The sequence below is a fragment of the Oncorhynchus nerka genome, linkage group LG21 (genome assembly GCF_034236695.1).
Source record: "Oncorhynchus nerka isolate Pitt River linkage group LG21, Oner_Uvic_2.0, whole genome shotgun sequence".
Lineage (NCBI taxonomy): Eukaryota > Metazoa > Chordata > Actinopteri > Salmoniformes > Salmonidae > Oncorhynchus > Oncorhynchus nerka.
The window spans coordinates 3,588,426-3,614,572 of NC_088416.1; the positions used below are offsets into that span (position 1 = coordinate 3,588,426).

Below are 26,147 nucleotides of genomic sequence, written 5' to 3' on the forward strand. Positions count from 1 at the left end.
ATTTAATGCTAATTATGAGTACAGCTTCCTTCCTCACAGACACTCATGAATATGTAGTGATTCTAGGTTTTGGATTAACAGAAAAGGCACCTTGGAAATCAGACCAACTGAAAGAGACGTTATGGTTTGGAGGTTTGATTGAATGCATTTCTGTCTGATTGTACAGTCAGTCCGTGACACTCTCACACCAGAGCCTTAGTACTTGAGGACAGAACTGCGTGGTGAAAAGTCAAATGGATTCATAGCCTACATACAATACCACACAGGAGCTTGCTATCTCTTCAATTTATACTTGGCAAGCAACTCAGTCAGACAGCATTCTGTGTCTTTGCTTTAATGTCCCTGCCTGCCGCGGACATGAGAAGACTCAAACATCATAACGCAGCCCTTGGGAGCTCCCTAGTGCTGGGAGGCCAATTGCATATAAAAATGTCCCTCTCCAATCAGTCATCGCCCCATTCATTTCTCCAACTCTTTAAAAACAAAATATCCTGTAGAAGCTGTCAGCACGCCCTCATGCAGTGTCTGCCTCTCTCGTTATTCTACTTTGTAATCATCGTGACCGTCTCTCCCCAGCACTCAGGGATGACCTGGAATGAGGAAAGATCTTGTTGTAATTTAAACCTATACTCTATTACTGGCAGAGCTTCACTACTCTCTGCCGACTACGCCATCAGGAGGAGAAGAACCTGAAGACCTATAAAATAAGAATACTTTCCCATTCGTCTTTCCTCACTCATACTGTAAATTGCACCGCACATCCGAAGGGGGTTAATGCTGAGTGGGTGTGGACTTTTTGCAGTCTTCAGATTGAAATAATTAGGTAATCACAGGGACATGGTAGCTATTCTTAGGCTCATGTGAACATGCACACACAATCAGTACGGAAATGTAGCCTGTCTATACAGCGTTTTTCAAAACACCAGATAGGCTACAGAAATAAACTGTGTTTTACACCTGCATTTTGAGCTGAAAGTCATTCATGTTAGCAGCCAACATCAGCTAGGGATATATAGTGTCACTTGTCTGGTGTCAGAGCAAGCAAAATACGGCCTATTTTTAACGGAGGTTACAGGATCATAAGAAAAACATGTCTGTCTGCACCCATTCCATCACTGTGGAGGGCAGCATGCTTGCAGAGTGCTTGTTGTCAGCCTGGTTGCCCTGTTATTCCTCACAAATGTCATAATAAAATGACCATGATATGTTAAATCTTCATCCCATAATATTGAAAGCAGTGCAATGTTAGAGCTGTTTATCTTTAGACATACACTGAGGGTATAAAGCATTAAAAACAACTGCTTTTTCCATTACAAAGATTGACCAGGTGAATCCAGGTGAAATCTATGATCCCTTATTGATGTCACTTGTTAAATCCACTTCAATCAGTGTAGATGAAGGGGAGGAGACAGGTTTAAAAGGATTGTTAAGCCATGAGACAATTGAGATTGTGTATGTGTGTTATTCTGATGGTGAATGGGCAAGAGAAAAAAATAGAAGTGCCTTTCAATGGGGTATTGTACAGTAGTAGGACCCAGACGCACCGGTTTATGTCAAAAACTGCAACGCTGCTGGGTTTTTCAGGCTCAACAGTTTCCAGGGTGTATCAAGAATGGTCCATCACCCAAAAGGACATCCAGCCAACATGACACAACTGTGGGAAGAATTGGAGTCAACATGGGCCAGCATCCCTGTGGAACGCTTCTGACACCTTGTAGAGTCCATGCCCCAACAAATTGAGGCTGTTTTGAGGGGGAGGGCAACTCAATATTAGGAAGGCATTCCTAATGTTTGGTATACTCTGTTTATAGTCAATAGGCACCCAAACTTGGCCTTTCTGAAATATGAAATGAGATCAATCAAATCACCACGTAGCCTGTTCTGGAAAAGATGAGTCAGTAGTAAATCTCTAAACTGTATTTTATATTGATGATAAACGTAGATCTACTCTGTTTTTATTTTTGATCACTAATCTGGATATGTGTGTCCACCTTTGTGCTCCAATGCTGATGACTGGTCATTGGTCAACAATCAAGCATGGCTGAGAATTTAAAGATGACTTGCGGGATTCAGAACCACAACGACAAAATGTGTATAAAACCAACAGAAAATTGGGTGGGGGGAGAAAAGTATACTACCACTGAAAGGGCACTTTGGAGACGGGAAAGGCAAAGGGGAGTGTGCTCTGCTCTGGAGTTAGCTAACAGCTCATTTTGTATTGCTAATTTATTCCAGCTTCCTGGATTCCGGGCACATCCACACGTTTTTGCATTCGTCATATTTCATTTCAAGGTAGTCATAAATTACTAAAGGTATTAGGCCCCCAGGCATCTGTGAATGGTTTGTTCCCATTAGCACCTATCAATGACTGGTTATTATGCTGGTGTTATAACACAGGAATGGTTTTTGCTCTGTGCAACTTGGTCGTATATTTAGTTTGCATGTTATAGGATCAAAGGCCCTCGAGCAGCCTAGATTCCTGTAGTTATAAGGGTGAGAAAGCCATGTACTTTAAGATGTACAATAACAGGGATATTTCACATGACGTGGTTCAAAGCCAAGTTTATGTAATTAGGTCAGAAACCTTCCTTAAGATGTGGTTGTGGTTGGAAGTAGGCGTCGGTAAATAACCACTGTCTATAAGTCTGTATGTCTGTCTGTCTATACATTGAACTGCCTCTCTGTCTGTATTTCTCTCAGTCTAAACACATTTTTGTTCATTTACAGATCAACAGACTATGGATCCACCTATGAGAGGATGAATGACAAAGTGGGATCTAAGACTGTGCTGAGTTACCTGTATGTCTGTCCATCCAACAAGAGAAAGGTAAGACAAACTTCAAAAGAGTGATTTTCAATAACACATAACTGACTAAGACTTAATTACATTTAGTTAACTAGAACTGAATAGTTCATTGTCCATTCTCTGCTGCCACTAATTGTTATTTCTGATCAAATCAAATGTTAACTCGAAGTGAAGGTTAGACGGTAGACTCAAATAAATATGGTTTGAATAAATATTTTCTTTCAAGCTTTTAAATGTTTTTGTAGTTTGTGAGATAACCAAAGTTTAATGACCATATTTAGCAATTCAAGATTGCTACCAAGAAACACTTACTCATACTGTAGTTATAGCCTCAGGACATTTACCATGACACAACACAGAGACCAAAAAAGACATTTTAGAAAGACAGAACGTATTCAAGAAAGAATCTGAATCTGAAGCAAAACTAATTGAAGAAAGTAGGTGCATCTTCTCTGAGCAAAGTTTATTTTTATTCTGGGAAGCAGACCATCTTTTCCACATTATAACACAGGTGTCTCAGTCTCTCCTGAAAACTTTCTAAGGGTCATGTTAAGGTCCGTCACTAGCAAACCGTCCATGAATAAACTTTTCTCTGTTGGTAATGTGAAGGGAAAAGGGCCCCAGCTGGCTTTCTGGCCCTCCCGAAGAGTCAAATCAGTCCATAGATCACTAGCGCTGACCCTGAAAATCCCTCGATGGAAAGAGATGGTTTGTGGGATACCGAGCTGATGGACTTAACCCAGGTCAGCCTTGAACTCAGTAATACCTAGGTCTGACCCTGTGACTATTTTCCCCCTGGCCGGCCGGCTTAGCGATATACCCTATAGTCTAGTTGAAGGTAGAGTATGCCCATTCAGCACATTTCCCAGGTACAGGGATATAGGCTAACCGATCCAAAGACACACAAGATACGTGGACAGGCAGCAGATTTGCTGCAAGGGCCCTATCATCTCCCTTTTATGGTGATAGACTGCGGATCTTGTAGTTTTCTTTACCCCAGTTAGGGAATTACGTTGTAGTAGAAGCTTGTCACGAGATCCTATGATGTCCAGATGCCCTCGTCAGGGCCATGTTTTGTAGACAACCACTATTGACCTCTGGCTTCCACCGATCCACGATCCTCCTCACCTTATCTCTTATCTCATTATCGATGGATGAGTGCAACTCTCTACTGGATAAGCTGGGACGTTTTCTCCTCATTGCATTCCAGTGGCCAATCATAACATGTGTGTGTAGCATGGGAAAAACACCACGAGGATTATCTCTATATCTGTTGAGATGAGGCAGTAATGACCCTTAAATCACCATGACAATATGTTTGTGTACTTGTTCAAGGGTGTTTTTTTCTCCCACGTGAATATAGCATTACAATCGATTGGTTTCCACGCAACAATATTCTGTTAACGTCACCGACTATATCCTCATGTTGTCTAAAGGTAAAAAGACAGAGGCTTGACCTTTCAAGGAGCAGAGAATAGATTTGAATGATGGTGCTGACATTTATCTTCACGCTTGGGAAGAAAACACCCATCATGAATTGCCCTTATGCATGTTCAGCCTTATTCCGAGGCCTTCTGCACAGTTTGACTCACAGCCACTGATAATAAGGAAGAGTCTAGCATTCTCAACGTATGAATAGAATTAAAAGACATAGAATGAATAGACATTCTATTTCTATGGTTGTATCTAGAGTGATATCCCAATTCACCAGAATTGAGCCTTTTTATACCTTCCCTACAGACTGCTCACTCACAGATAGGTCGCAATTCATCTGGGTTTGACAAGATTACTCTGCTGTGAGAAATCCTCTCCTCCGCTCCTTGTTTGTGGTCAGCAGATAGATCAAGCACCGTCCAACAGCAGGCTTCAGCCCCTCAGACAACACAGCAATGAATATCGCACTCTTCGCTTGATGTTTAGCTGGACTCCCACCAACTAGCTGAACATCAGCAGATGACATGCCGAGGTTATCCCTCCAACCTGTACTGATCTAAGCTTTGTAACTAGGCTCACTCCTCTTTATTCCCGGGAGATCAATTGGCAAGTGGATGTGGAGCAAAATCTTAATTACCCGGCGATGCGATGGTATATTTGATGAGGTGAAAGTTATTGACGATGATGTGAGCTGTTACATAACCTCCCCTCGTGGAACTTGGTGCCTGTTAAAACTGATTCAGGAACAGATGGACATGCCCATATCCATATGATCCACATAAACAATTTCCGAAAGGAAATGAATTCAATCTACTGAGAGATGGGTTATGAGAAGGCTTTTAGTCCAGTTATGGTCCAATACATTTTTCTACATTTTGTCAGAGAAATTATGTTTAAATAGGGTTTATTATTGAATATGTCACATGGCAAATAATATTTACCCGTGCAGGAATTTAAATCAGGTTGGTTTAAGATGAATCATCTTTGGCCATTAATGAATACCTTTCCAGACTTCTCCAATTCCTTTTACTCTCAACATATAAAGTGTAATATTACACCTTCCAGTAAATGCAACAGTGATATAGGGGATATACAGAGTACAGCTATACACACAGCTATACAACAAGCCCTCAATAGAGATATGTCTTAATATGAAATGTATTACAGTAAATATAAAGGGAGCCTGGTTGAAAAGGACTCACCTAAATTATTATTAGAGAGCTGAGAAACATTCAGTGTCTCCCTGTTCAGTGGTGAAGAAACATTGATCCACCCAGACCTTTCAAGGACTTCTAGCATTTGTGCTATCCCCTCTAAGTTGTGAGACAGAGAGAAAGGTCCTGACAGAAGAATAAAAAATTCAAGGTGAAATCCAATTTCCACTCATAATAAATACTGTCGCTTAATACAATATTATGAGAAATTATTAGACCTGACGTTAGAAACTATTTAATTACATGTGACAAGGCCCTAAGACACTGGGAGAAGTAGACGGGGCCATTCGCAGTCCCTCGTCCCTCGGTGAGGGCAATGACAATGGCAAAATTCGAAGGTGAGGTGAACTACAAAAAATCGAAGGAACATATTTTTTTAAAGAAAAAAAACTGGCACAGAGTCCGCAGTCTGTTTATTGGCTTTAATGAAAAACAATTGATCTAAATCACCACCAGGGAGGATTCGTAGTTAAAGCTGGGGGAAGAGGGGTGGGGATTATTCCTAGTTAAAGCTGGGGAAAGACGGTGGTATTTTTGTCAGTGACAAATGCACTGCTGCTTTTTCCAATTCAAATCTGTTGCAGGGAAAGAAAACACAGCAGTTTGGGCTGTGACTCTATCCAAGCATCAGAGCCTCCCTTTTCTGTCTGGGTTTAGTAGTTTATTGTCATTAAAGCCAGGTGTCAGGTTAATGTCTTATCGCATTACATCACAAAGAGAAAGCACATTTGAGCTATGTATGTCTTATTAATCAACATGTCTATGGATTACTTTGAGAAAATAGGCCCTGGTTCTATAAAGTGGAAATGGCCTTTAAGGATATATCTGTGTTTTGTGAGTAATGAACTGTAATGAACATGTATGCTTTACATCGCACCCCCAAATAAATCATATTATACCAAGATATAGATACTACACCAATAAGGTCAGATTTTGTTACAATGTACTATTTAATATTATATATCATACAGGCTTCCAAACAAAGGGCTTCATCTTAATTAAGTTGCGTCAATGTTGTGTACTTTCACAGTATCTTTGGTTTTGGGTATGTACTCTAATTTACAGAATTATACTTAATACCTACATTTGCATTGCTATTATGATTTTAGTTTTACAGATCTTGCTCTGTTATTGCTTTCTCAATAGGCTAATTTCTAACAAATATGCAACAAAACATTTACATTTTCACTGAATTCATGACGAAATGAAAGTAGAGACTGTATAATTCCTAGCATGGAATTAGAATTCCCGCCATTGTGGTAACATAGAGCATTCCACAAAGACATTATTCTTTATTGCACAAGTATTTGTTCTTTCTTATCACAAATGTATATATTGTTCAAAACAAATTGCATTGCCTAGACATGTAGTCACGCATGGTAAATGCAAAGTTGTGGAGTTCTCTCTTCATTCACAGCGGTGTTACAGAATACCATAGCACAGCAGCCTATTGATCTACACTATATTCTTAAAAATGTATTCTTAAAACTTATCCTATTCTTTAACATAGCAACTTATTGTTGCAGTTGTGTTGTGGCCCCCTCATGGTTGACTTATATGTCCACGGGGGTATTCTGAACCACCTCTATCTCATTAAAGGGAATGTATCTGGAGAGGGGTGACTGAAAGCCAAAGTGCACCAAAGTGCAGACCTGTGCGTGCACTGGAAGAGGCCAAAAAACCATGGCAACAGAGCACGAGAGGCACATTTGTAAAATGAAGTCCAAAACAAAGTGAAGGTGTTAGCGCTAGTAACAGCATGCTGCATGCCAACCACTAGACCTGGAGTGCTGATATGGTGACCTCTCTCTCTCTCTCTCTCTCTCGCTCGCTCTCTCTCTCTCTCTCGCTCTCTCTCTCGTTCTCTCTCGTTCTCTCTCTCTCTCCCATCCCACCCCCCTCTCCCTCTCTTCCAGATAATGGTGCTGACAGACCCTGAGTTTGAGAGCAGTGTGCTCATCAGCTCGGATGAAGGAGCGAGCTATCAGAAATACCGCCTCAGCTTCTACATTCTAAGCCTTCTGTTTCATCCAACACAGGAGGACTGGGCTCTAGCCTACAGCCACGACCAGAAGGTGAGCTCCATGTCATTTTTTTTCACCACAGTTGGTTGTTTGATACAGTATGCTTTGGATTTTGAACTGTGATACACAGTTGGATAAAACTCCAAGCTATACATTTTTTTACCTTTATTTCCATCTCGGTTTCAACGGCACCGTACTAGTTTATTGCCATGATTTAATGATTTATTTAGCTGGAATTTTGATTAGAATATTGATTATTGTTATCCATTTGATGTTACCATATTTAATTACCATGGCGATATATTTAGAGCATTGAAAATGTTTGTGTTATAACATGATTCCAACTACACAGTAACTTTACTTGTAACTACTAATGAACATTCTAATATTCATTAGAAGATGTCAGCACTATAGGCCTGCAAACCACATACAGCGACTCTGCAGTCCTATACACCTATACTCTCATCTGTAACCTTCACTGTAGTATCATGTTGAGGAGAGCTCTGTACCCCCCACTCACACACAGGTCACATCCCATATAACCACCTGTGAAGAAGACCTACCATTATGGCCAAATGAGTCTTACCTGGCTACCAAGATGGCTATCACATAGGGGAGTCTGGTTGAGGTGGAGGAGGGAGAAGACTGACACCTTGGGTTGCTAACTGACCCCGATATCGGTCATAACAATGAAACCTGGACAGATCCAGAGGTTGTAATTTGTTACACTTTCGGTCTGTGATGGCCTTCATTTTAGAATGCCGTCTATACGAATTTGAAACAGAACCTTTTGGGCTGTTTAATGTACACTATAGATGTTGGTGAAATTTTGTTTGCATTAAAATGATGAACCATTGTGGACATGGAACACCCTCAGAAGACGAACCTTTGTGAACATGGAACACTCTTCGACAACATACGTACAGTTCTGATGAAACGATTCCTTAAGCACTGATGCAATGTGGAATCCAATGGTGATTAGTAAATTAGATAATGAAGTATATTTAGTTGGGAGTCAATACAAGTGCAACTTTAAAACAGTCTGTCCTGTACTGATAACAAGCTGTGTCAGATCACTTTACTATTTGTCTTCAGTCTTTTTGTATTCAATGCAGGTCAATCTTTATCTCTTTCCTCAATGTCTGTTCTATTTCGAGTTCTAGAACTCTGGGTGACCTGTCTTGACTCTTATCTCAGAACATGTGCTCAGGGTAAAGTCATGATTACTATTGATGTAGCTGTTCCTCTCTCTCTCTCTCTGACTAAGGGCGATACAATTAGTTCGTTTGTGACACTTCTCACAAAAGTATGTGGGTGGAAGGTGCAGAAACTACTCAAACATAATACAGAACCATTTTTCTTCTTGTTCTTCTTTGTTCCTCTGTGGCTTTTCCATTGTTCAGGTCTCCTAATTGACTTCAGTATTAGAGCTGCTTGTCTTATACATCTTTTGACAAGAGCTGTTATGCTAAACAGCGTCAGGCCCGGGTTGTTTAGTGCAGTTCAATTATTCATGTAACACCCTCCCTGCTGTTAGATTCAAAGAGAGAAAGCATAGATTATATTTTTCTGAACGTGTTTATAATCTGAGATGTATTGTGTTGTGGGGGGGGTGTAGGAAGCTAGTGGTGGAAGTCTCAAGGGAGAAGTGAAAAAAAAGCTAAAGTCCCCACAATTCAAGTTGTATTCCGTTCTTAACATATTGCATCTCGGCTCACACACCTCGTTGGACCTGCGAGGCAAGGCTTTGGGTCCCTAATGGATAGTGTAAGGGATATGTTCAGCAAAACGTTAACTTGGTGGGACCGTTGAGTTCAAGTATTCAGTACACATTGCAATTGTCACGTGTGCTCCCTCTCCGGCCTCGAGGTCACCAGGCTGCTCGTTATGGCGCACACCTGTCACCATCGTTACGCGCACCTGCGCATCTTCTGACTCACCTGAACTCCATCACTTCTCTGATTACCTTCCCTATATATGTCACTCCCTTTAGTTCCTTCCCCAGGCGTTATGGTTTCTGTTTCATGTCTGTGTATTGTTCTTGGTTTGTCATTTTGTATTATGTTGTGTTTATTTATTAAAACACTCACTCCCTGAACTTGCTTCCAGACTCTCAGCACACATCATTACAGCAATTACTGTTGTCACTTGGGGATATGGGGTTTTGATTTCATTATTAAGTTAGAAGTGTTAATGAGAGCAGACAACTCACCTCAGAAAAAGCTGCTAGTGTAGATAAAATGACATTAGCACAGAAACACAATGAACATTGATTGTACAAAAAGATCCAGTTTATGTCCATGTATCTATTGCCAGTCTATGACGAAGCCTAACAATATCTATCTTGTTTAAGTTCAACCTTAGTTCCCTCAGCACCAGTCTCTGTGTTTAATACCCTTATTCAGGTTTCTGGTGTTGTAATCAATTGGTTTTTGGTATGTCAAGAGGAGAACCCCAGGTGTCTGACATAACTTTGTTTTCCACAAATAATGTTCCTGTCAGCCCCCTGTAGTCTCCCCACTCAGACGCACAATGTCAGATGAAGAACGTCAGTCTACCGCATTCTGTACACAACAACCAAATCCGATAGTTGACATGTTGGAGATGCATTTATTCACACTTCCTTTCAACCTTTGAAAAAAGTGAGCAAAAATGTTTCACTTCGGATGTATCAACAGAAACAGGTCACATTTCTTTACACAGTCAAACGAGTTCACAGTATCCAACGTTCCAAGATAATGAAAAATAATAATAACTCACAAGTGAATTTGGATCACCTGCATACACTATTTGCAGCCTGGTCACCCAGCACCGCAATTACATTGCAGGCAACCCTACACACCGCCTCAGCCCCGTTTGGGTTATTTGTCATTCCTTCCACTGGGGGAAATAATGTGTATTGCCAGACAGCGCCGCTAGAATAAAGCATCAGTGTATCTCAGGTTTATTTGTGACGTCTCCAGTCTCTTACTCACTTGCCCTACATTGCGTATGGGGATTTGATTGGCCCCTTGTCTGCATTAGGTTTGTTGGCTATTACAGATAGCAGGATTACTGTCATTAGTCAATAGACTATAACTAAATGTTGTGGTGGATAAAGCTGGAGAAGGTGTTGTGGAGGAGGGTCTTCCTGCTGAGGATAAAGCTGGAGAAGGTGTTGTGGAGGAGGCTCGTCCTGCTGAGGATAAAGCTGGAGAAGGTGTTGTGGAGGAGGGTCTTCCTGCTGAGGATAAAGCTGGAGAAGGTGTTGTGGAGGGAGGTCTTCCTGCTGAGGATAAAGCTGGAGAAGGTGTTGTGGAGGGAGGTCTTCCTGCTGAGGATAAAGCTGGAGAAGGTGCTGTGGAAGAGGGCCTTCCTGCTGAGGATAAATCTGGAGAAGGTGTTGTGGAGGATGTCTTCCTGCTGAGGATAAAGCTGGAGAAGGTGTTGTGGAGGGGGGTCTTCCTGCTGAGGATAAATCTGGAGAAGGTGTTGTGGAGGGTGTCTTCCTGCTGAGGATAAAGCTGGAGAAGGTGTTGTGGAGGGGGGTCTTCCTGGTGAGAATATATCTGGAGGTGAGTTTTTTTGGAGGATGTGTACATTTTCACTACAGCAGATGGATGGAGGTATGCTGTTACATAGAGATAGGAGTGGGGAGCCAATGTGCCAACAACAAGGAAACAGATTGTTGCGTGTGTAAGAAACACAACTTTTTTGTCGTTGTCAGGCCTCTCTTGTCATGCACCTGTGTTGCTTTGGTGATATGGTGGAGGTGTGACATCCTTTTGGTTTTTCATCATGTCCCGGGCCTCTTTATATTGAGTTTATAGCACCAGTTGATGGACTGCCTCTTCAATTCAAACCATAGGCTGTACTGTGTGTGTGTGTGTGTGTGTGTGACAGAGAGAGGGAGTGAAGATGATGAATAAAAGTTTGTTTATCGGTTTTGAAACAGGGCCTCCAGAATATTCTCACTTTGTTCTATCAATTTACATTCCAAACCCCCAACAATCTGAGATGTCTTAACACTTGGTCAAAATCACTTATTTTCAATTAAACTTATTGGCCCATATTACAGTGACAGTGAGGGAGAAAACACACTTTTCACGGTTTTCATACATCCCTTCCCTGAGCTGGCACTGATGGTGATCTGACACTTTATTACACCTCTCCCACTCCCTCTCTTGTTTCTCCCTGTCCCTGCCTTTTGAAACCCCCTCTTCTCGTCCTCTGCAGACAGAAGTCAGTGTGTATCTCAGTATCTCGGCCAGGTACAAGGCTGACATTTACCTTTGCAAATAGGATCAGCTGGGTATCAGTGCCAGAGCTGCCATCCTTCCATCATTATTCTGTGGGGAAGACATAATAGTCGACTTGATGGATTCTGCCTCGCCTCTTAACTACAGTCCAACAGCCTCGTTCTGTAGCCGGCTCCACTTTCACATGTCACTAAAATGACCCGCTCTGCATTTTTTTCTTGTTTATCAGTATGATAAAGTCTCCCTCTGAGGTAGAGCGATAGTGAAAGATGTAGTCATTTTGAAACCATTAGTGTTCACGGTCATTTGAACCTGCCAGACGCAGCATTGGTTTCCCCATCATCTATTTTAAATAGGGGATTATCAATGCCTCTTCCTTTTTCAGTGGAATGTCGATCTGGACTGGAGTTGGTCTATACTGGAGTTGGTCTATACTGGAGTTGGTCTATACTGGAGTTGATCTATACTGGAGTTGGACTATACTGTAGTTGGTCTACACTGGAGTTGGTCTATACTGGGGTTGGTCTATACTGGATTTGGTTTATACTGGAGTTAGTCTATACTGGAGTTGGTGTATGCTGGAGTTGGACTATACTGAAGTTGGACAACACAAGAGTTGGATTATACTGATGTTGGATAATACTAGATGTGGTCTGTAGTGGAGTTGGGTTGTATTGGAGTTGAACTATACTGGAGTTGGATTGTACTGGAGATGGTCTATACTGGAGATGGTCTATACTGGAGATGGTCTATACTGGAGATGGTCTATACTGGAGTTGGTCTATACTGGAGTTGGTCTATACTGGAGTTGGTCTACACTGGAGTTGGTCGATACTGGAGTTGGTCTGTATTGGAGTTGGTCTATACTGGAGTTGGACTATACTGGAGTTGGACTACACTGGAGTTGGACTACACTGGAGTTGGTCTATACTGGAGTTGGTCTATACTGGAGTTGGTCTATACTGGAGTTGGTCTATACTGGAGTTGGACTATACTGTAGTTGGTCTGCACTGGAGTTGGTCTATACTGGAGTTGGTCTGCACTGGAGTTGGTCTATACTGTAGTTGGTCTACACTGGAGTTGGACTATACTGGAGTTGGACTATACTGTAGTTGGTCTATACTGGAGTTGGACTATACTGGAGTTGGACTATACTGGAGTTGGACTACACTGGAGTTGGTCGATACTGGAGTTGGTCTGTATTGGAGTTGGTCTATACTGTAGTTGGTCTGCACTGGAGTTGGTCTATACTGTAGTTGGACTATAGTATAGTTGGTCTATACTGGAGTTGGACTATACTGTAGTTGGTCTATACTGGAGATGGTCTATACTGGAGATGGTCTATACTGGAGATGCTCTATACTGGAGATGGACTATACTACAGTATAGACCAACAACTTCCGGCGCCGACAGAGATGGCCGCCTCGCTTCGCGTTCCTAGGAAACTATGCAGTTTTTTGTTTTTTTACGTGTTATTTCTTACATTAGTACCCCAGGTCATCTTAGGTTTCATTACATACAGTCGAGAAGAACTACTGAATATAAGATCAGCGTCAACTCACCATCAGTACGACCAAGAATATGTTTTCCGCGACGCGGATCCTGTGTTCTGCCTTACAAACAGGACAACGGAATGGATCGCATGCAGCGACCCAAGAAAACGACTCCGAAAAAGAGGGAAACGTAGCGGTCTTCTGGTCAGACTCCGGACAAGGGCACATCGCGCACCACTCCCCAGCATTCTTCTTGCCAATGTCCAGTCTCTTGACAACAAGGTTGATGAAATCCGAGCAAGGGTAGCATTCCAGAGGGACATCAGAGACTGCAATGTTCTCTGCTTCACGGAAACATGGCTTACTGGGAAGACGCTATCCGATGCGGTGCAGCCAACGGGTTTCTCCACGCATCGCGCCGACAGAAACAAACATCTTTCTGGTAAGAAGAGCGGCGGGGGCGTATGCCTCATGACTAACGAGACATGGTGTGATGAAGGAAACATACAGGAACTCAAATCCTTCTGTTCACCTGATTTAGAATTCCTCACAATCAAATGTAGACCGCATTATCTTCCAAGAGAATTCTCTTCGATTATAATCACAGCCGTATATATCCCCCAAGCAGACACATCGATGGCTCTGAACAAACTTTATTTAACTCTTTGCAAACTGGAAACCATTTATCCGGAGGCTGCATTCATTGTAGCTGGGGATTTTAACAAAGCTAATCTGAAAACAAGACTCCCTAAATTTTATCAGCATATCGATTGCGCAACCAGGGGTGGTAAAACCTTGGATCATTGTTACTCTAACTTCCGCGACGCATATAAGGCCCTGCCCCGCCCCCTTTCGGAAAAGCTGACCACGACTCCATTTTGTTGATCCCTGCCTACAGGCAGAAACTTAAACAAGAGGCTCCCATGCTGAGGTCTGTCCAACGCTGGTCAGACCAAGCTGACTCCACACTCCAAGACTGCTTCCATCACGTGGACTGGGACATGTTTCGTATTGCGTCAGATAAAAATATTGACGAATACGCTGATTCGGTGTGCGAGTTCATTAGAACGTGCGTTGAAGATGTCGTTCCCATAGCAACGATAAAAACATTCCCTAACCAGAAACCGTGGATTGATGGCAGCATTCGCGTGAAACTGAAAGCGCGAACCACTGCTTTTAATCAGGGCAAGGTGTCTGGCAACATGACCGAATACAAACAGTGCAGCTATTCCCTCCGCAAGGCTATTAAACAAGCTAAGCGTCAGTACAGAGACAAAGTAGAATCTCAATTCAACGGCTCAGACACAAGAGGCATGTGGCAGGGTCTACAGTCAATCACGGACTACAAGAAGAAACCCAGCCCAGTCACGGACCAGGATGTCTTGCTCCCAGGCAGACTAAATAACTTTTTTGCCCGTGCCACTGACACGGCCTGCAACGAAAACATGCGGTCTCTCCTTCACTGCAGCCGAGGTGAGTAAGACATTTAAACGTGTTAACCCTCGCAAGGCTGCAGGCCCAGACGGCATCCCCAGCCGCGCCCTCAGAGCATGCGCAGACCAGCTGGCCGGTGTGTTTACGGACATATTCAATCAATCCCTATACCAGTCTGCTGTTCCCACATGCTTCAAGAGGGCCACCATTGTTCCTGTTCCCAAGAAAGCTAAGGTAACTGAGCTAAACGACTACCGCCCCGTAGCACTCACTTCCGTCATCATGAAGTGCTTTGAGAGACTAGTCAAGGACCATATCACCTCCACCCTACCTGACACCCTAGACCCACTCCAATTTGCTTACCGCCCAAATAGGTCCACAGACGATGCAATCTCAACCACACTGCACACTGCCCTAACCCACCTGGACAAGAGGAATACCTATGTGAGAATGCTGTTCATCGACTACAGCTCGGCATTCAACACCATAGTACCCTCCAAGCTCGTCATCAAGCTCGAGACCCTGGGTCTCGACCCCGCCCTGTGCAACTGGGTACTGGACTTCCTGACGGGCCGCCCCAGGTGGTGAGGGTAGGCAACAACATCTCCTCCCGCTGATCCTCAACACGGGGCCCCACAAGGTGCGTTCTGAGCCCTCTCCTGTACTCCCTGTTCACCCACGACTGCGTGGCCACGCACGCCTCCAACTCAATCATCAAGTTTGCGGACGACACAACAGTGGTAGGCTTGATTACCAACAACGACGAGAGACGGCCTACAGGGAGGAGGTGAGGGCCTCGGGGTGTGGTGTCAGGAAAATAACCTCACACTCAACGTCAACAAAACTAAGGAGATGATTGTGGACTTCAGGAAACAGCAGAGGGAACACCCCCTATCCACATCGATGGAACAGTAGTGGAGAGGGTAGCAAGTTTTAAGTTCCTCGGCATACACATCACAGACAAACTGAATTGGTCCACTCACACTGACAGCGTCGTGAAGAAGGCGCAGCAGCGCCTCTTCAACCTCAGGAGGCTGAAGAAATTCGGCTTGTCACCAAAAGCACTCACAAACTTCTACAGATGCACAATCGAGAGCATCCTGGCGGGCTGTATCACCGCCTGGTACGGCAACTGCTCCGCCCTCAACCGTAAGGCTCTCCAGAGGGTAGTGAGGTCTGCACAACGCATCACCGGGGCAAACTACCTGCCCTCCAGGACACCTACACCACCCGATGTTACAGGAAGGCCATAAAGATCATCAAGGACATCAACCACCGAACCACTGCCTGTTCACCCGCTATCATCCAGAAGGCGAGGTCAGTACAGGTGCATCAAAGCTGGGACTGAGAGACTGAAAAACAGCTTCTATCTCAAGGCTATCAGACTGTTAAACAGCCACCATTGAGTGGCTGCTGCCAACACACTGTCATTGACACTGACCCAACTCCAGCCACTTTAATAATGGGAATTGATGGGAAATGATGTAAATATATCACTAGCCACTTTAAACAATGCTACCTTATATAATGTTACTTACCCTACATTATTCATCTCATATGCATACGTATATACTGTACTCTACATCATCGACTGCATCCTTATGTAATACATGTATCACTAGCCACTTTAACTATGCCACTTTGTTTACTTTGTCTACATACTCATCTCATATGTATATACTGTACTCGATACCATCTACTGTATGCTGCTCTGTACCATCACTCACTCATATATCCTTATGTACATATTCTTTATCCCCTTACACTGTGTATAAGACAGTAGTTTTAGAATTGTTAGTTAGATTACTTGTTGGTTATCACTGCATTGTCGGAACTAGAAGCACAAGCATTTCGCTACACTCGCATTAACATCTGCTAACCATGTGTATGTGACAAATAAAATTTGATTTGATTTTTATTTTTTATTTGATTTGGTTTACTGGAGTTGGACTATACTGGAGTTGGACTACACTGGAGTTGGACTACACTGGAGTTGGTCGATACTGGAGTTGGTCTGTATTGGAGTTGGTCTATACTGGAGTTGGACTACACTGGAGTTTGACTACACTGAAGTTGGACTATACTGGAGTTGGTCTATACTGGAGATGGTCTATACTGGAGATGGTCTATACTGGAGTTGGTCTATACTGGAGATGGTCTATACTGGAGATGGTCTATACTGGAGTTGGTCTATACTGGAGTTGGTCTATACTGGAGTTGGTCTATACTGGAGATGCTCTATACTGGAGATGGTCTATACTGGAGATGGTCTATACTGGAGTTGGTCTATACTGGAGATGGTCTATACTGGAGATGGTCTATACTGGAGTTGGTCTATACTGGAGATGGTCTATACTAGAGTTGGATTACACTTTCTCGATACAGAATACTATACTTTGTTGCTGTTGTGCAGGGTTGGTATTTGCTAAACTTCCAATCAGATACTAAACCTGGGCGATTCTGCCTCATGTACTGTAGATTTGGACAGCAAGCCAAATTGTACTCGCAAAGGTGTAATCTACATTATTGATATTACTTTTCCAGAGCATCAATTCCAGTATATCTAACCTGTAGTGTTATGCTACACACCAGGGAGTAATTATCTACCTTTCCCATGACATTAATAACCAAACACAATGAAAACGCCCAGAGAATGCTTTTTCATTAGCATTTTCATTCGCTCTCCACTGCAATTCATTCCCACATATATACCACTTAGACATACATTCAGTGCCAGTTTAATTTGTTTGGGGAACCTTTGATGCCCTTGAGGCTTAGAATTTATTTGTTTAATGTGGCCCGGAGATTGGCTCTTTAGGACAACATTAGTATTGTCCTAATTGGAGTGTGAAATTATATGGGCACAAAATTGCACAAAATATCATTGCACAAATAGTACAGAAGGAGGATCAAAAATGTATAGTTCAAGACTGCTGCGTTCACCAGAAAAAGCCTTGATGTAATTTCCCATCCACCTCCCCCCATCTCTAGTCGTACGCCCCGTCCACTCCCCCACATTTCCCCTAATGATCGTAACTTGCCCAGGAGCCTTTAAATTGTGAACAGTAGTGAAACTAAGTGTCTCATCATTATGTGATCTCCACCTATCCTCTCTCAGAGAAAATCTACCATATGTCCTAAGGAGTAGGGGCACAATCTCCTTTCCGTAAGCATTTTATTTTAAAAAATGAATGATGTCCTTGTGCCATTTTGTTGATTTGGCGTAATGTGGTAAGCTGAATTACTCTACCAGTTGACTAATTGTCACGGACATCGTCGTGGGAATGACCGGACCAAGGTGCAGCGTTGTAAGCGTACATTTTCCTTTATTTATGTAAACGTCGCCAACAAAACAACAACCGTGAAGCTTACTAGGGCTGTAGTGCCACTAACAAAGTCAACTACCCACAAAATACAAAAGAAAAAAGGCTGCCTAAGTATGATTCCCAATCAGAGACAACGATAGACAGCTGTCCCTGATTGAGAACCATACCTGGCCAAAACTTAGAAACAGAAAACATAGAAATAAAGAAACTAGAATGCCCACCCTAGTCACACCCTGGCCTACACAAAATAGAGAATAAAAGCCTCTCTATGGCCAGGGCGTGACACTAATGGTAATGGGTGACTGAAGTTGACAGGGCCCATTTTGGGTTGTGGTATAATGCTGTTGCCGTTAGTTCATTCACTATGTGGTAGGAAACCCCATTAGAGGTCCATGTTAGGACGGTTGTCACATTAACATGCATGCAGGGGTTTTAACATGTTCATCGTGCCACCACGGAGACATAAACCAATATGTCTATATATAAAAAGATATAGTCCCAAGCTTATTGTAAAGCTGAACTCCCCATAAGGTGAAACAGTGCCACTGTTCCTCCCAGCACATGTGTTATTGCTTTTGTTTAGTTGAAGTAACTGAGGAGAGAGGAACATCCAGCATCGCAGTAAAAATAAATCAGAGTACATACTCTGCTGTTCTATTGTGCTTGCAATGACATCAGGGAAAAACAACACAGTATTTGTTGTTTGAAGTAACTTTGATGTTGCAGATGGACATGGCAGTTTCATCATTAAGGATTCCAGCTTTAAATACAAACCTATTGTTTAGTAGTAATCTACCATACAAAATGCTATATAGCAACATCACCCTTTCAATATGGCATATTCCATGTACTCTTATGTTTAGTATTGTATTGAGTATGAAACAAACATTGTAGATAATGTTGACAATATGTCACAGTCCAGCCTACTTTGTAGTATACTAGTTTGTGTGACGCAGGTCATTGTGGGAAGGAAATATCCTCTGAAACCCAACAGGATACAACATGTTGTTCAACTGTGCCGTACACTTACCTAGAGAGCAAGGTGACATGGAAGTATAAGAATAGGGATTTTAAGAAACAGCAGGGAGCATTTTGGATGGGGAGCAAACTAAAGTCATGGGGCCTGAATAATGAAAGAGGGAACACCTGAAAATATACATTGTACCTTTTGTCTCTCATCCTGAGTAGAGTGATAGATGGACCCTTACAACCCCCCCCCCCCCCCCCCTATAATCCTCTCTCTGTTATTCAGAGGAGTCGAGTTCGGCAAAAAAGCTCAACGTACACTTCAAGGGCATGTGAAAATATCTGGAGGATAGCTTGGCTTCTCTGGGATACACAGGGATCATACTGAAGAGGTGCGACCCACATCTGGACAAACCCATCATCAGTCTGTCAGGGTCTTAGGATTTGGAGGTATTATCAGTCTGGAGAGAGAGGCAGGCTGGGAAATGAGAAAAAAACACTCTGACTGTGAGAGAAAAATGGCCACATAACTTTTGTGGCAGAACTAAGTTGTATAAATGGAGAAGACTCAGGGAGAGGTAAAATGTTGCTAATCACTAAGGTGTTATATCATCAAAACAACATATACGGTTGTTCTCTTGACACTTTCTACCTCAGTAACCTTGGTGATTAGGTTTCTCCAACACTTGTTGCTTGCCATTGTTTTTGCTTTTCAAAACACACAGGACACAAATAAATGTGACGAACGTTGGTTGTTGGCGCTTAGCTGAATGGATCATTTTTCTCCATTCCTTTCTCCCAGGGGGGCAGCTACCAAAAAACGAATCAGGAAATGGTAGGAATCAGCCTTGTTGGGCGTGCCGCACAGTCCCTCCAGTCCTTCTATAAGCAAACATTGCTTGACTTAATCCGCCCTAATGATGCAAATGTACGCAGTTAATTATTTTCTACACAGAATCGTATCGCCACTAAACATTAGCCCAAATGCAACGAGGGACATCTGTCTCAATAGAGTATGCAGAGCGAGAAAATAAACAGATTTTTTTTTTCTGTCTTCATTTGAATTAAATTGACTGTTCAAAAGTGCATAAAAATGCAATTCTGTGGTAATAATAGTAATATGTGGGATATTGCCTTCCTGTGGATGGGTTTCAGCTCTTATCGTTGGAGGAGTCTCCTTCAGATAAGCTGGTTTAAATCAATCCTTGTCTAATAGGAGTCAGTGAATTTATAAATCCCAGAGCGCTTTCGCTTACAGGATCGTCTCTTGTCATTGTAATCCGTGGCTGACACCTTTCTGCTGCTCAATACTGATTCTTAATTCTAAAACCTCTGTTTCTGACATCGACAAGACTTAAATAGATGTACTGTAATACAGAGAGAGCAGTAAACCATTTTTCTGATTTAAGAGCTTGTGTTGTGTTAGCAGAAGCAACATCTGCCCCTTGTGTGTGTTCCCAGACCTGTAGCCAGGTAGTAAACCTTTAGTATCCAACTGTGGTTGTATTATATAATGTGGTGCAGACTCTGCAATGGAACACACTGTATGACAAAATGGCTTCCTTACATCAGCAGATTCACTCCTCCGCATAAACTGATCCTGGAAGATGATGTTGATCTTGTGCCAAAATGGCCCCCACAGTCTCCAACACTGCAGTGCATAGGCCCACTTTGTCATGACACGACCAGCAAGGTGCTGTGGAGTGAGACCCCAAAATGGTTCCTCCACAATAAAAACACACTCCTGTCTATTCATTTATTAACAGTATGTGCTTATCTATATCCAAAATATCCTCCACCACCACCGCAGTGCCTTCCTTCTCCCACCCATCGTAGACCTGGATGTGTCCCTGCAAGGTATTGCTGGTCCAGAGACAAAATGGCTGCTCTTCCTCTTCCTCCACTGTGGTGTATTTCTCAGCTCAAAACCCTTCCAGATGGCCGGTATCTTTAGTGCTCAGCCCACTTGTCAGCTGAAGCTGCACCAGGTCGGCTCCCCTTGTGGTTGACTGGATCCAGCAGGTCCTCTCAGGACACCTTTAATGGACTTTAATTTGAAACACACTGTCATGACAATGACAATACAGACCTTTTTGATTTGATTTGATTTGACAATACAGATCTCCATATTATCTTTAAAAATGGACTAATGAGTGCCCACATTGCCTTTGACAATCGACTAATAAGTGCCCATATTGCCTTTGACAATGGTCTAAAAAGTGCCCATATTGCCTTTGACAATGGTCTAATGAGTGCCCATATTGCCTTTGACAATGGTCTAATAAGTGCCCATATTGCCTTTGACAATGGTCTAATGAGTGCCCATATTGCCTTTGACAATGGTCTAATAAGTGCCCATATTGCCTTTGACAATGGTCTAATGAGTGCCCATATTGCCTTTGACAATGGTCTAATAAGTGCCTATATTGCCTTTGACAATGGTCTAATAAGTGCCCATATTGCCTTTGACAATGGTCTAATAAGTGCCTATATTGCCTTTGACAATGGTCTAATAAGTGCCTATATTGCCTTTGACAATGGTCTAATGAGTGCCCATATTGCCTTTGACAATGGTCTAATGAGTGCCCATATTGCCTTCAACAGTTGACTAATAAGTGTCCATGTTGCCTTCAGCAGTGGACTAATAGTGTCATTTTCTCTGAGTTTACCTCGTAGCACTTCAAAGCACAATTGTTCCTAATTGGATAACAATGCAGACATACCAAGCCTAAGTACTTAGTTGGGTATTATTATTTTGCATTGTGAATCACCACATGTTTTTCACAGTCTAGACATGCAAAGGTAATATACTTACTTACAAATCCACACACATTATTCCACCATAACATGAACCTTTTAAAATCTCTTTACACCCCACTAAACTACACCTATAAAAGGTGGTTGGGTCTAGGAAGAGTTGTTGTTGACGAGTTTGCAGAGGTATCCAACCAAGCGGAATAGATGACTGAGCTCAGCATTCATCACTCCTCCCCAACAGAGACTACACATTTGGTGACATTGTGAACCAAAGCAGTTGCAGCGCCATTTGAACGGCTGCTATCATTTGTTATTTAACTGGGTTAGTGCAGATGTTTGCCCCGTTAAGATCCATTGAGGGACGGTGGTGGGTAATACGTCACCGCAATGCGAGAGGGAATTGCTATTGGTTTACAGGAAAGTGGGCTCCATTAGCGTGTGAAGTTCATCTCATGAGATAATTGTTTTATTTGGCGAGTTCATACTACTAGCAACATGAGATTTTCCACTTACATGTTTAGCGATACGGTTTGCTGTATGAGAATACATGCTGTTGCCATTGCAGCGTGTTTCATTTTTACATGTGTCATCAAACTCTGAAGATTATTACTTTCTAGATTAATTAACTACATCAAACTCTGGAGTTCATCACAGAGTATCAGCTCTACTGTACAGTATATGGACATAGTTTACATCCCAAATTGCACACTATTCCCTATGGGGCTCTGGTCAAAAGTAGGCCACTATATAGGGAGTAGGTTGCCATTTGGGACTCATCATGGTCTTATTTCTATAGAACATACAAGGGAGGGGTGACAAGTGATGCAGTAGTTTGTGCTCCGGAGCAGACCATTTTACTCACCCTAGCAAAGCTGGTTAGGCTCTTTTTATGTTACCCAGAGCGTTGGTGACTGCAACTGTGCTGTTGGCAACACATTCATTTGGCTTTTTTTGCCAACGTTTACTGACACCGGCCATATTCAACGGGTGTTGAGCGTTCGGAAATTTGCCAGTTATTCTGCGCTCTGGCACACGACGAGAGTGCTCTGAAATCAGAGTAGATAGCCAGAGTGAATTTACCAGCTACATCTATTGACAGTTGTCGAAGTGACATCATAAACATTCTATTGAAATAGTTACTTGCACAGTGGAGTATTTTGTTTAAACATGTAGCTAGCTAGCTAAACAATTAACCACAATCCCAACTCATAATGTTACTACCCTGCATGAATATGCAGGTAACTAACCAACCAGGTTCAATGTTAGCTAGCTAATATTCGGCTATAACTAGCAATGCAAATGGCTCTGAGATAGAAATAATATTACTACGCAGATCACATACGTAATATTACCTAACTAACCAGCTAGCTAACGTTAGCAGTAGAATTTAACTTCAAATGAAAATGAAAATGACTTTGACTAAATTAAAAATGTGTCATGACTTTCTGAAAATGTAGCTAGCTAGACTCTCTTACCCCTATACATGGATTGACACATCTCCCTCTCTGTCACGGTTGCCATGGTTTCCCTTAGTTTGAGGATGTAATCCGGAGCATTCAGTGTTCTCTTTTTGACTGTGTCTGCATATTTGCAGTCAAATGCCCAAATTTTCCCCATCTCCTTAGCTATCAAAGTCTAATTCCACTGATTTCAAAGTGGAGAGTAACACTTATAGAGTTCTACTACGTGATATCTTTCAAAAAAGCCACGTTAGAAAGGATTACCTACACATACTGACCAGTTCATATTATAGACAGAAACCTGCTACATGGCAGACCAATTCAAACTCATCTCTTAGGATGTCCAGCCCACTCATTATCTCAGCCAATCATGGCTAGAGGGAAGGTTGCTAACTTTTTCCATGGATAAACCCAACTAGGCTCATAATTTTTCAATTTTATTCATATTTACAGATGGCATACAAGTTTGCGCATTCAAGTTCACATGTTCAGGAAGGCATTTCTGCCCTAAAAAGCATTTTGATAAAAAAAAAGTTTACATTCAAATAGTGCTCCTGTGAAGTAGTGACACGCAACATACGCCTAGTCACCTATTGTAAAGTATTGTTTAGGCTTCAACTCTAGGCTTCAATATGTAGCCTGAAGTATGGCACCAACAAACTTGACAAGCTCTGATACTATTAGCTTGCAATCCCATTTTAGATCATTCTATACTTGAGCTGCTACTGTTTAAAGTTAATAAATATGAGTTGATTGTTGCCCTGTAGCACACTGTAAATGAAGCCTCCTGTTACTAATTTGAAACACATTCTGCCATCTGCCTTGCAAATGACTTCCACTTTGTCCCAGGGCTCATACAGAGCTCACAGTAGACTAAACATCCACAAGACCCAGACTGTTGTCAAATGATGCCACTCTGTTTCCTCTATGTCAATCAGGATACAGTCATCACCTCATAGCCACTACCATAATGAATAGGTAGTGATAGTACAGTGTTCACAAGCATGTGTTGGTAATATCATGTACTGTATCTATGTACAGCTACTAAAATAGATCATGTTGAAGGGATGTCTGTCTAGATTGACCACAAACTGTATAGTACAGCTTCTATACAGGTCCACTCTGGCCAAGACACTCTCAGACTGGCCAATAGACTGTCAGACTGGCCAAAACAATGTCAGACTGGCCAAGACACTCTCAGACTGGCCAAGACACTGCCATATGCTGTGTGCTAAGAGGTGATGAACTTTTCCTTGTGGAGACATGACTTACAGCTTTTGATGTATCAGTCACAGTAATATGCTCACATTCACTCATAAAAAAGCACCTCCAGATATGAAATTGACTATTCCCATCTAAATGATATCAGTCATATGGACAATGTTAAAATAATTCCCATTTATTCCTTCCTTTATAGACAAAGGCATAACATTTAAGATGACGCCGGAGAGGATGGCTGACATGCTCATAACCAACTGTCTATTTTGTTTGTTTTTTTGCATCGTTTGTAACTTATTTTTTACTAAATTTGTACATAATGTTGCTGCTGCCATCTCTTATGACCGAAAATAACTCTGGACATCAGAACAGCGATTACTCACCTCGAGCTTGACAAACCTTTTTCCTTTAACGAGTCCGACGAGAAGGTTATACTGCTTTCCCGGGAACAGGTCCAAATCCCCTTCATTTGCGTGAAGAAAAGACAGAGAAAAAAGGGTTGGAGGTCAGGCTGCCTTCTGAGAATTCATAGGCGAGCGAGTAAACTTCCACTGCCATCCGTTGAGGAGTATACCACCTCAGTCATCGGCTTCATCCATAAGTGTATTAACGACATCGTCCCCACAGTGACTGCACATACATTTCCCAACCAGAAGCCATGGATTACCGGCAACATCCACATCGAGTTAAAGGCTAGAGATGCCACTTTCAAGGAGCAGGACACCAATCTTGATGGTTCTAAGTAATTCCGCTATGCCCTCAGATGAACCATCAAACAAGCAACGCGTCAATACAGGATTAAGATTGAATCCTACTACAACGGCTCTGATGCTCGTTGGATGTGGCAGGGCTTGAAAACTATTACAGACTACAAAGGGAAACCCAGATGCGAGCTGCCCAGTGACACGAGCCTAACAGATGAGCTACATGCCTTTTATGCTCGCTTCGAGGCAAGCAACACTGAAGCATGCACGAGAGCACAGGCTGCTCTCTCGGTAGCCGATGTGAGCAAGACCTTTAACCTCTCTAGGGTATGTGGGACGCTAGTCCCACCTGTCCAGCATCCAGTGAGATTGCAGAGCGCCAAATTCAAATACAGAAATACTCATTATAAAAATTCAGAAAAGATACAACTATTTTACATAGGTTTAAAGATGAACTTCTTGTGAATTCAACCACGGTGTCAGATTTTAAAAATGCTTTACGGCGAAAGCATACCTTACGATTATTTGAGAACATAGCCCAGCAGACAAATCATTAAAAGAGTTACACAAGTCAGAAATAGAGATAAAATTAATCTTACCTTTGATGATCTTCATATGGTTGCACTCAGAATACATTAATTTATTCAATAAATGTTAATTTTGTTCGATAAAGTCTCTTTATATTCAAAAACCTCCGTTTTGTTCGCACGTTTTCTTCAGTAATCCACAGGCTCAAATGCAGTCACAACATGCAGACAAAAAAATCTAAATGGTATCCGTAAAGTTCATAGAAACATGTCAAACAATGTTTATAGTCAATCCTCAGGTTGTTTTTAGCCTAAATAATCGATAATACTTCAACCGGACAATAACTTTGTCAATATAAAAGGTAAACAAGAAAGGCACTCTCTCGGTCGCATGAAAAAGCTCTGTGACACAGCAGGGTCCACTCAGACTGCTCTTACTCCCTCATTTTTCAGAATACAAGCCTGAAACCATTTCTAAAGACTGTTGACATCTAGTGGAAGGCATAGGAACTGCAATTTGTGTCTGAAGTCAATGGATACTGTAAT

The 26,147-nt window shown here is 42.2% G+C and overlaps 1 protein-coding gene across 1 annotated transcript in view; it reads left to right on the forward strand.

Moving 5' to 3' along the window:
- LOC115103696 (VPS10 domain-containing receptor SorCS3-like) overlaps positions 1-26,147 on the forward strand; it is a 218,064-nt gene that overhangs the window by 124,684 nt on the left and 67,233 nt on the right. The window contains exons 3-4 of the mRNA XM_029624570.2: positions 2,728-2,827; positions 7,371-7,529. Of these exons, the coding sequence (XP_029480430.2) occupies positions 2,728-2,827; positions 7,371-7,529 (259 nt within the window). The remainder of the gene's footprint in view (positions 1-2,727; positions 2,828-7,370; positions 7,530-26,147) is intronic.